Below are 12,605 nucleotides of genomic sequence, written 5' to 3'. Positions count from 1 at the left end.
CTGTTACAAACCGTACATTAATGCTCGTGACACGTAACAGCAACAAAATATTGTAGTCTAGGGACATTTACCGATGCTGCAATCTCAAGGTGTGTCACCAGTATAATCCCATGGTTTGTACAGGCAAGAATTAAAATTAATCACCCCTTTAGAAATAAGTAATCACACATATAAAAATAAATGTGTATTATAAATATACTTCAGTTAATTATCAGTATTATATATCAATCAATAGATGGGTAATCACATATAAATCAAAATAAAATTATGTCTCCACAGACTAACATACTACAACAGAACATAATAGATATAATATAACAGCACTTAACTCCTAGATGTGATCCTTCCTGTGTCCAAACAGTTACTGAATAATTTTCTCATGGCGGAAGCCGATCTCGCTTCTGCACAACATTTTGAGTGACAGTTTTTAATTAATATAAATTTTACTTAAATGGAGCCATATAATGGGAATTAATTAACTACATTAAGGAATGATCAGATTTACATGCATAAACAGAAGTAATGTAGTTATTAATATAATAGTTATATAATTATAAAATAAAATGAAATTGCTGGCAACTGCCCAATATATCAGGAAATAATATTCCACAATATTGCCGTCTAGATGAACAAATAATAACAGTTTCCCACAGTTTTGCCACAAGCTGATCAGTACAAAATATAACTTTCTCACGGGAAGCTGACTAGCTGACCACCACACCCAAAAATAATAATGGTTTCACACGGTTTGGTCCACCCACTGATCATTACCACAATATAACATATCAGCACATACAAGTAATGATATAAGCATACAAGTAATGATGTAATACACATACAATTAATGATATAATATATAAGTAATTATTTATTATTTATATACGTATCCCATAGGGGTACGTAACACCACCTACACTAGGCCTGGCTGCCTATATAAGCAGCTCACCACCGGCATGACCACAGAATACTCTTCGTGCTCAAAGCTGCAAGGTCAACTTTCGCTCCCCCTGTCGGTAGTGTCGGGTGTCGGTAGACTCGAGCAGCTCTTGTATAAAGTATTGTGTTTTGCATCATTATTTGCTATTTACGTAACTCTCACATGTTTATATTTCTTTTTGCATTTTGTTTTGTGTTCTTGCCAAGTAGAATATGGGAATTGTTTTATTTGTTGTTAAAGTCATTTTTGTTATATTAAATATTTAAGTTGTTCATTCTTTTGGAATTTATCTCGCAGCTCTCACACCGTAAAGAGATCAGAAGCAGTTTTATTTACTTTGTTGTACTTTTTTATATTTAATGTGATTGGCATTTCACCTGCTGGAATAGCCACTGCTCTATTCTTTCCCTTTTATGTCACAATATATATTTACACTGAATGAGTATTTTGATTGGGTATAGATGGATATGTGTTCCAGTGAAGTGTTTTGAGCAATAATGATGCATGCTCAGGATTGGCAGTGTGGGAGAAATAAATGAAAATGTCTGAGCGATGGTATGGCTTGATTTTTTTTAAAGTAATATAATAACACATATGAACAAATCCACAAGGGCCGTGACAAGGATGCTAACCTGCGTCAGAGAGCATCCCAGACGCTGCCTTAATCGACTGAGCTACGACATGGTCAAAAGGTGTTGAAACCGAAGTTCTACTGAACTTACTGGATCCTGCAGCCCCTCCGAGGCACAAACTAGGGTTTTACACAACTCCCCCCCATGCACTCGAGCTATGTCAATAGGCCGTTCTCCCTCTTTGCCCTTACTTCATTACACACAGAAATCACTATTGTGTGATGCATCAAATGAACAAATCAACAAGGACCGTGACGAGGGGGAAGTTGTGTAAAACCCTGGTTTGTGCCTCGGAGGGGCTACAGGATCCAGTAAGTTCAGTAGAACTTACAGTAGAAATTGGATAAGTTTAGATTTAGGAAAAGACCTGGGTAAATACTGGTTCGGTAACAGGGTTGAACGCTGACGTAAGTGAGATACATGTTATTTCATGCTCAGTGTTGCTTCCCTTGTTTCATACGAATGGGAGATAGTGGATTTCATGCATTCCTATGCTCAATAAACAATCCTTGGGTGGACAGTATAAATATAAAGCTTCCAGATAAGTAAGAGGGACAAATAGGTCCTTCTGAATATTAATGGAGTGACATTATTGAAGCATATGAATGGAGATGAATGGAGGAATTAATTTAATAGGGAATAGACCTACTGCAGTTCTTCTAATAGCAGCAGTTGATGTATTTGGTTAACATAGATTGGAAGTAAATAGGAGATCCTGAAAAAGGCCTAATGCAATTTCATTTCGTATGCTCAATATGTAATCATAACTAGAAAATGATCATTGAAAATGGGAAACAGTATGGAAATATGTCATTAAGGAAATCGGGTTTAATGTGGGAAGATGAATGCACCTGTCCTGGTCACTTAGGTAACAAAAAAAAAACCAGCCCAGACGCGAGCCGGCACTTTAATTCCCTTGAGCGAAATTAAAGGGGAATTAGAAGATGAACAATCACTTGCCGGGATAATCCAAAACAGCCCAGACGGGAGCCGGCCTTTTAATCCCCTAGAACGAAATTTAAAGGGACTAGAAGGCTGGCAATCACTCGCTGGGGTAAAGAAAACGGGCCCAGACGGAAGGCTGCTTTTTTAGTCCCCTTGAGCGACATGGCGGGACCTAGGAGGGAATCTTTGTATTTCCATTTTGCACAAACTATATGTGATGGATTGAAGCAGTTTGAGAAATGACACAAAAAAATGAAAATTCTTCAGGGCCAATGCCCGATAGGGAGAAAATTTTTGAAAATACCCAGGGGACAATGACCGGTTTGGGGAAAAAATTAATTTATCCCATGGGCATTGACCGGCTTAGGAAAAAAACAAAATAGTCGGTCATTGACCCGGATAAAAATCTGAAAAAATCTGGGCCAATGACCAGCTTGGGGGGGGGGGGGGAAATTGAAAAAAAGCAGGGGCCAATGACTGGCTTGGGAAAAAAGCAATATAGCCGGTCATTAGCCCCTTTTTAACTACTCCGGGCCAGGCCTCCCAGGGTGCTCGCCCCGGGCCAGGCGCCCCAGAAAACTTGCCCTTGGCCAGGCACCCCAGGGTGATCGTCCCAGGCCAGGCGCCACAGGGTACTCGCCCTGGGCCAGGTACCCCAGGGTGCTCGCCCTATAGGCCATGCGCCACCCGAGGTGCTTGCTCCAGGTCATGTGCCCCAGGGTGCTCGCCCCAGGTCATGTGCCCCCAGGGTACTCGCCCCAGGACATGTGCCCCAGGGTGCTCGCCCCAGGACATGTGCCTCGGGGTGCTCGCCCCAGGACATGTGCCCCAGGGTGCTCGCCCCAGGACATGTGCCCCAGGGTGCTCTTCCCAGGTCATGGGACCCAGGGTGCTCGCCCTAGGTCATGTGCCCCAGGGTGCTTGCCCCAGGTCATGTGCCCCAGGGTCCTCGCCCCGCCAGGCAAGGGGCGGGAGTTGCAACCATCAAACTTTTACAATGTGTCTCTGATTTGCTTTTCTCTTATTTTTTCCGGTTATATTATTCAATAATATCTTTCGAAAAATGTATGTACTAAAATTTGTGGAACATTGAAATACTCAAATATATTCGCGTTACTAAGGTGCGCACTATATTATTAGCTTAGAACGATAAAACATATTGTGTTTCTTGCTATTACAGTGTATTAACACTTTGTATATTACTGTATACATTTTCATGCTTGATTACAAATCACTAAGTAATTCTGGTGTGTTTAGCAATGTCATAAAATGTTGTCAGATTTCAGCCTAGATCTGCATACTTTGTGCGACATGGGAACTGCACGTATTGAAGAAATAATATTTCCTTCATGTTTCCAATGTCTTTCTATGGTTTTTCATGTACAATGGTACTATGGTCTGTCAATAATATCATTTGTATCACTGAACATGTAGATCACAGTATGTATGTGCAAACTATGCACAGATATTCGTTTCATTAAGACGTGCATTATATCATAATTTTCGACTAGTTTATTTTAGAAAGGAACATGAGATAACGTTTTACGAGACGTAACTGCGCCAAACCGCGGCTGTGTGCTGCCAATGTTTGCCTTTTGCTGTGAACGTCATAAACCAACATTGCGTTTGCTGTTGTTTAATTCCGTAAAATAATCGCAGTTATTTCTTTATTTCTTTAGAATTAAGTCATGCTGTGGGCACAAGCTGAACAGCTGTGTTGTGCTGCTGCACCGTATGCTTCCACCCACGGTCACCCTTTCAGTAATGAGGGCCTTACACCCAGGAGTGCAGCCCACGATTTTTTCAAAGATGATGTCTGTTTACGGGATGATTGAGGAAGATAATATGAGCCACATGTATGCATTGGACTTTTAAATCATATACAATACATTAAATTATCCCTCACTGATTCACACAATATTATTTGGGGGGCCCTTGATAGCTGAGGGGACAGCGCTCTGGACTCGTAATCCTAGGGTCCGGGTTCGATCTCAGCTGATGGCAGAAACAAAATGGGTAGAGTCTCCTTCAATCTGATGCCTCTGTTACTTAGCAGTAAATAGGTACCAGGTAGTTAGACAGCTGTTACGGGCTGCTTCCTGTGTGTGTGTGTGTATTTGTATTCACCTAGTTGAGTTTGCAGGGGTTGAGCTTTGCTCTTTTGGCCCGCCTCTCAACTGTTACTAACTACTTTTTTTTTCCACACCCCCCCCCCAGGAAGCAGCCCGTGACAGCTGACTAACTCCCAGGTACCTGTATGCTGCTAGGTAACAGGGGCATTAGGGTGAAAGAAACTCTGCCCATTGTTTCTCGCCGGCGCCCAGAATCGAACCTGGGATTTTAGGATCACGCGTCCAGCGTGCTGTCCGTTCAGCCACCGGCCCCAAATCACACACACACTGGTGTGTGTGTGTGTGTGTGTGTGTGTGTGTGTGTGTGTGGAAAAAATAGTAGTAACAGTTGATTTATTGACAGTAGAGGCGGGCCGAAAGAGCAGAGCTCAACCCCTGCATGCACAACTAGGTGAATACAACTAGGTGAATACAGAAAGGTGAGATACAGCGCGATCGTCCCTGTTTATCACATGTATTTGAAGGGCTGGTAAAAATTTAGTCTGGGAAGATTCATACTTCACGGTCGTCTGAGAGATCATTCAGACAGTCATGCCATGTCCGAATGAAAATGTCTTTTCATGATATGAAAATGTCTTAGAACTTTTTGTTGGTGAGAAAATAATCTAGAACTATGTTGGAGGGTTCTTGGATCCCATATACACTCGTCGTATTAATATTTTCTAGGGAATCATCATAGTCAGAGATATAGAGGTCTCATTTTATAGAGTAGCTTTCTTGAGAGATAACTGAATCTGGTCTGTTCTTACTCTCCCATTCAAGGTTATGTTTGCAGAAAAGTGGAGTGACCTATTCGCACTTATTAAATTTTCCCTTGGTTAGTTCTTGTGGTTAAGTCCAAAGGAGTGTATGGTATTCTAAAATCTGAAATTTCCTGAGAGCTGCACTCTTTCTTTAGTGTCCTCGATCAGGACATGAAACCAGCAGCATTTCTAAGGTCCTCCCATTGTTCCTGGTGAAGATTATTTACAATTGGATCTTGAACTGATGGGATTTCTTAGATTTTATAACGTTGCCAGATAGGCAGTTTCATGAGTATAACCCTATTGGTGAGAAATAGCTCTCGTTTTCTGTTCTACCTTGTGGGTTGTTGAGCATGAAACTGTTGGGTAATGACCGGCAAACTATTTTAGGTTGACACAACTTACCTGGAAAGTTTTTGAAATGTGTGGCAACATTCGTTTTAAAATATAAGATACGTTATTGTGTGTAGTCATAAATAGGTTGGCAGAACTTACTGCGCAACGTTGGCTAAACCAAATTTGAGACCTTGTGGCAACCTTAAATATTGTATACAAGTAGTTTTCGTGATTGATGGTATTAATATAAAATGTAGACAAAATATGAGAAGAAATGAAAAGGAGGAGCATAATAAAGGTGGGTTAAAATTTTTTGTAGCATGACAAGTTCATGTGAAGGTTGGATAGGTTTTTATGCCTAGGAGCACATTACTGATGCATCATGGCCCATACTCGGTAATACTCAATATGCCACTGCACACAAATCTCCCTCTGGCTAACCTAAATTAGCTCATTAAAGAAATAACAAGTATCTTAATTAAAACATTTAATTATGAATTTTAGAATACATAAATACCTAGCACTGAAGAGCGGTATTGTTGACTGAGGGGCGACGACTCTCCTGGGATCGCATGTGACCCGGTAACCCGACACCAAAAAACAGCGAAGTGGGATGGGATCCTTACACCTTCTTCAAGCACCAAATGTGGCCAATGAAGCAGAATGTATTGTGAAGGATGTCGTATTGGAGGCTGTTATCTCTCACACTTGCCCCGTCAAGGAAAAGGGTGAAGAACCGTGTTGTTGTCAATTTAGGGGATACGACAATCGAGGGATTGAATGAGCCTGAAGAACTGTGTTGTCGTTGGCGACAAGGGCGCCAGACGACCTACAGATCGGAAGTATCTTGGCTTACCTTTAAAGGGTAAATCATAAAGCCTAATGGCTAAATAAACGTCGCCTGTTGCCGTAAACAAACTTGCCTTGCGGCGAATAAACACACGGATAGGCAGATAGTTGGGAGCCCCAGGAGTGCCTCAGGGAGGTAAGCACAGGACCATTCCCACACAGGGAACACTGGGTACCAAACCAATAATTCGGCCTCTGTCTAAAATGCAAAAAAAAGTCATCCAGTGCTTCTCAGCAGAGCACAAGCCTACCGCTCAACATGTCTAAGGAAACTCCAAGCCCACCAAGACCTGCCAACTCCCAGCACCTCGGCGCACACCGTCTCCCTGCCTAAAGAACCAGCCAGAAAACGTTCAAAATCTTTCAACTGTTTTTTGACCCCAAGAGATATATGCGCCAGGCATAGTAACAATCCGGACCATTGAACAGGTATGCCAGATGGCAGTATCAAAATTCTTATTCTAAAATCGCAAAACAGAATATAATTGGAGAGCTTCCAGGGGAAGCAGGTATCCAGACCTCCGCTCATCATTAGGGTTCATTCAGGAGGCGTGAAGAACCGTGTCGAGAGTATTATAAGCCAACCGACATTCAAAACTTGTCTACGTTACTCAACGTGTCATAATGAAACGTAAATTACCATAACTTAATCCAAATGAACCTTATGAAGCCTTACTTGAGCTAATACATACTAACCTAATAATATACTGTGTATATGGCTTAATAATAAAGTAAATATGTGTGTTGTCGAACCATTTTGTGTACAATTAGACCATACACAATGCCTGATTCTTTGACAAAAAATAGTTGACTTCTGTTTATTAGTCACAATTAAGCCGTACCTTACAGTTTGGAATAAAACTTAAGACATCATGGAAGAAAGATTAAAAATCAGTCTTCATTATCCTTCATATTAAAATTATAAAAGATGTTCAAAATTATATTACACAGGTACCAATTAGTTACATCAAATATATATATATATATATATATATATATATATATATATATATATATATATATATATATATATATATATATATATATATATATATATATATATATATATATATATATGTTGTAAAAGCATATCATAATGTAGAAACACATTTAATATTTACACGCACAATCTTTACAGTAAATGAATACATACATTGTATATATAATAAAAATAGAGCCTCAAATTGGGTAATATTATTTAACTTTTTTTTATTTATATATTTACATGCAAAGCATGTTCACAAGTACAATAAAACTGAAAAAAAACTAAACAAACAACGCACAAAATCACCGGCCTGAGGGGCCTATAGGAAGACATAAACATGTAGTACAATCAAACTAACATAAGGGCATATAACAACAAAAAATGAAATATACAAGCATAAAATAACCAGAACAGGAACCAACACAGACAGCCAAGCAGCCCGAAGGGCTCTCAACAAATGATAAACAAGCAGATAGAGAGTACAATATGTCATTTACAAACCAGAACAGGCCCACGCAGGAGCCAGGAAGAAACACCCACACCACACACAAGCACACAAAGACACATCCCCGTGCACGCAGGCACCGGGAAGAAACCCACTCACACACCCACACAGAAGCAAAGAACAAGCAGAACAAAGACAAACAAGCAGACAACGGACAACACAAACACACACCAACTACACCGATAACTCATACTTATGCAGGTACTCTTCTGCCGGAAAGCACAAACAATACGCCTCCAAAAGCAACAGGACGTCATCCGAGACAGTAATACCAGGAAGTGCAAGCGGATTTGGCATTAACTCAGGGACATCGACAATAAAGCACTGACCCCCCAGAACCCAGATGGAAGAAGGGCTCCAGGAACAGGATGCACCCGGTCAATAATGTCGAACTGCAATGGGTGAACCTTATCATGCGCTTCCCCGGAGGACAAGATGAGCGGTAAACGGGGCGTCCCAGGGGGCCGAGGCCCAGGCAGCGCAACACGGCACGCACCAGGCCCCACCTCGACCTCCTCACTGGCCCTATCGCCAACCACAGGAGGGTGCACCGGCTGGGATCCTCCATGGCGGACATCCTTCCTGAGCACCATGACGATGCTACGGCCAGCACCAGCACCCACATCATCGACATCAGGAGGAGCAACCACCCCCCACTGTGGAGAATCCCCTGCAGGAGAGAAAACAGACGGTAAGTCGGAGAAACTGGCATCTGCAGCCAGAGGCACATGGACCTCCGCCACCACCTTTGCAGTAAAAAGCGATGCACCCGGTACCTCCCCGTCGACGTCGGAAGACGCACAGTTGCTGAAGTCCCCCACATCGGCCCATGTAGAAGAAGAACGGCGCAAACGTTTGGGCACCGGCTGCAAACTATCAGAACCAGAGACAGAGTCAGAAACATGGGCAGGACGCACAGACGCATGCTGCAGAACAGCAGCAGCCTCAACCACAGGGGGAACCAGGCCCAACACAGTAGGAGACCCTCATCCACCTCCTCCTCCTCCAGCACGGCCGGGTCACACCGCGAAGACAACACGACAGGTGCAGCAGCAGGAGAAGACGAAGAAGGCGATGGCGGGCTCAGGAGCATCAAGGACATCAACTGGATCAGGACGACTAACCAACGGCAGCACAACTTCCGGTGGAGTGGCGACAACAGCTGCAGGTGCGTCGGGTGACACAGGGGCGCCCCAGCAGCGAACGGAACTGCCACATCTGCACCCATGGAATCCCTCTCCACAGGGAGCGGCGGATATTCGCCACAGAAAACAGTCATTCTTTAAGAAAAAAATAATGGCTCCACTGCCACACCTGTTCCCTCCCTTTCCCCTTCTCCCCTCCCTCCGGTCTCCTACCCTCTCAGCTAGGGGAACCCCTCCCTCCTCAACATATCCGTGCCATGTAGGGGGAGGGGCGACCCTCCCCCTCAACATATCCTTAACATAACCTACATAGTCGTATCTATCTATCTACACACAGGATTAACTTTACGGTGCTTACCCATACATATTCATCTACTACTATTCTTGTCTTCTTCTCCTCCTCGTCCTTTACTCCCCCCTACATGACCGCATACCAACCACATAGACTCCCTCCACCCCAACATAACCCACGATCAAAGGGTCCCGCGCAGCCGGATGCAGGCATCCGCCACGTGCCAAAACATCCGGGGAATCCCCATAGACCCTATTGGGACTATGCACCTGTGCTCACCTGAGCAGGGGGGCTTAATGAGCTCACCTGCTCAGGTGCTGCGTACGGTTCTAGGCGTACTTTACACTACTTAGGTTCTGTTGGTAATTATTTTTAGTAAGTAAGTGAAGCAAATTATAGAGTTGCTATTTGAACAGAGGTCATCAGTGAAGCACCTCTCAGGAAATGTTCGATTGCCATCAGTTGTGATTCGTGTGTAAAGTGTTTTCAATTCCCGCCGAAGCCGTAAATGCCAAAACTGTTAAATTTAAAAAAAAAACTACTGGAAAAGATCATCAGGACAAATGTAGGGGACTTCGACAAGCCCCAGGCTTCTCGAGGACAGGAAGTGTTAGTGGCCATCAGGTAAGGTAGGCCAGGAAATTAATAAACAAGGGCTTAGGTTGATGGATTAACCAACTTTTTGACCTTTTCATGAGGACTGGCTGAGACACGTCCAGGTAACTAAGTCTAGACGGTCTCGCAGTTTTCAGACCAGAATCTGAATCTCCAATGACCAAAAACAATAAAGTATTATTACCCTAATAATGTACATTCCATCTCATATTTCTTATCAAAGACCCTATTTTCTCTTCCCCTTCGATTTGATTAAATTGCAAAATGACTTAAAGATTAATATATTCATGCATGTCTCGATATCTTGGCTTTATTAGCCTTCTGTTCTGAGTTGTTTATTTCTCAATTAACTTCCCCTTATAATTTTTTCTCACAGATTTACTTGACTAGTCGATCCAAGTGAATAAATATCTCTATGCTTTGTCTCTCTTCCTCCCGTCCTAAGCATTGCCCACAAGCGCTTTCATCACTAAGGTGACCTGGCTCACTTGAGGATATGAGCTTGGTAGACGAAAATAAAGTAATACACTAGGTTGTACACTCGCAAGACTGCTCTCCTAGTTACTTACATCAACCCATATACCAAATTTTTATCTGTAACGGTTAAATAGATACAGACTGACTCATCCTGTTTCCTCATTGCTCATGGAACGACTATTGAGTTAAAAAATAAATTTGGTGCTTTCGGCAATTGACCTCTACTAAGTCGCTGGTCGTAAAGCCAAAAAAGTGAGTAAAGAGATAAATTATTCCATGAATTGATAAAGGCACTTCAGATGCATATTTAATTATAATAAAGTTCCACCTTACAGACCAGCTGATTGTCTGGGCTACCGGAGGCTAGGATTCAACGCCAGTGGAGTCTATGATATATATCCCATTAGGTGAGTTATTATTTTATCGAACACTGTTTCTTTATCTCCTAAAAATGATATCCTTTTATGATTTGGATCTTAGTATAGCCACTGATGAATGACTCACTGACTCTTAATGAAACACACAAGCACCCACATATAAATGCTTCCTGGGGATGTGTGTATGTGTGCGTGTGTTAGAAATATGAGTAGTAAACATAATAGAGGGGAAAACAATTTATCAGTTAGAAAGGCGGGAGTCCAAGAGCTAATAGCTCTATTCTGCAGGAACAAACAGTAAACATAAATAATAACCACAGGTACACACACAATTACGCACGCGCGTAACAAGGCTCATTCCATAATTGCAAAGGATGTGGTATGAAGAAAGGATGATAAAGGAACTGGACTTAATGTTGTTAGAAAAAAAAGGCCCAGAGAGGAAACGTGTAAAATACTTTTGGTGATTAACTGAGAGAAAAATAAGGATATGATCACAATGAATACCATTAGAACAAGAGGGCAAAAATAGAAGCTCTTGGAACATAAGAGCAAATGGAAACAGATATTCACAAACTTTCTTTTAGCATACGAGTAAAGAGAAAATGTAATGAATTCAATCAGTAGATAATAGAAGGAAGCTGGCCGAGGTGACCCCTCCACCCGACCCAGGGAGTCGTACGTTATTCCCCTCATCATGACAAAGTGAAGCTCTTGAGGGGATGTGTAATATTGTTAATCATCTAAAGAGAAAGATCCTTGGGAGATTCAAGACACTAGCTTCTGTCACATTGGAGACTGATATGTGATCCTAAGGTATTTGTAATTAAGCTTCCAACCATTCATCAAGTTTCACTTGCTAATCTTTGCTGATGTTGACTGACCTTTATTGGATGTAAAGTAGTAAAATAAATTTTTCTAATAATATAAAATACTGTGATTATTATCTGGGTATATTAATGAAAAGCCAGTGATGTCGTATAGGTTAAAATTAGGAATTTGTTTGTAAACTCTATTTTAGCTGTAGACAGAAATATTCAAATGAAGGGATCAAAGAGACATGGCATTCTGCAAAGAGGAGTTGGCACAAAATTTCCTAACTGCACATTATCTGCTAACTATTGTTTTATACTAAATGATTCACATCATGGATTTACTAATGGTTCTTCATGTTTTATAAATTTGCTCTCGTTGTTGTCCTGCATTTATTAATCTGTAGACAGCGGAGAGGATGGCTAAACTGTGTACATTGAATTAAAGCAATTCCGTTTACATTGCTTCGCAAAAGATTCATTAGAAATGAATAGGATTACTGCATGAGGCAGAGAGGTATTTGGAGTTGAATCAGGGCATGGTTATTAAGAAACAAACAAAAGGTCGTTGTTAATGTAAGGAAATCAAAGTTCAAAACTTTTCTACCGTTCTTCACAATGAACAACATAGAGAAGCAAAGCAAAGTACTGGTATTTGATACAAACTACTCATGAGGGTGCAAATGGACAACAAGAATGCCTGGTTGGCGTTCCCTAAAATATCACTGCCAAGTCTAAACCCATGGTGATTGGACCACCAACCTGTACCCCCCCCCTCGAAACTTGATCCTTGCTCGAGTTTTCTGCATCCTCGTCCCAGTCT

General features: G+C 41.8%; 1 protein-coding gene across 1 annotated transcript in view; it reads left to right on the top strand.

Moving 5' to 3' along the window:
- LOC138371631 (techylectin-5B-like) overlaps window positions 1–11,000 on the top strand; it is a gene marked incomplete at its 3' end in the record, with an annotated part of 122,696 nt that extends 111,696 nt beyond the window's left edge. Inside the window, 1 exon segment of the mRNA XM_069336631.1 lies at window positions 10,929–11,000. Within this exon segment, the coding sequence (XP_069192732.1) occupies window positions 10,929–11,000 (72 nt within the window).
- Window positions 11,001–12,605: the final 1,605 nt, after the last annotated feature.

Source organism: Procambarus clarkii, chromosome 36, assembly GCF_040958095.1.
Source record: "Procambarus clarkii isolate CNS0578487 chromosome 36, FALCON_Pclarkii_2.0, whole genome shotgun sequence".
Taxonomy (NCBI): Eukaryota; Metazoa; Arthropoda; class Malacostraca; order Decapoda; family Cambaridae; genus Procambarus; species Procambarus clarkii.
This window is presented reverse-complemented; position numbering and strand designations above follow the sequence as displayed.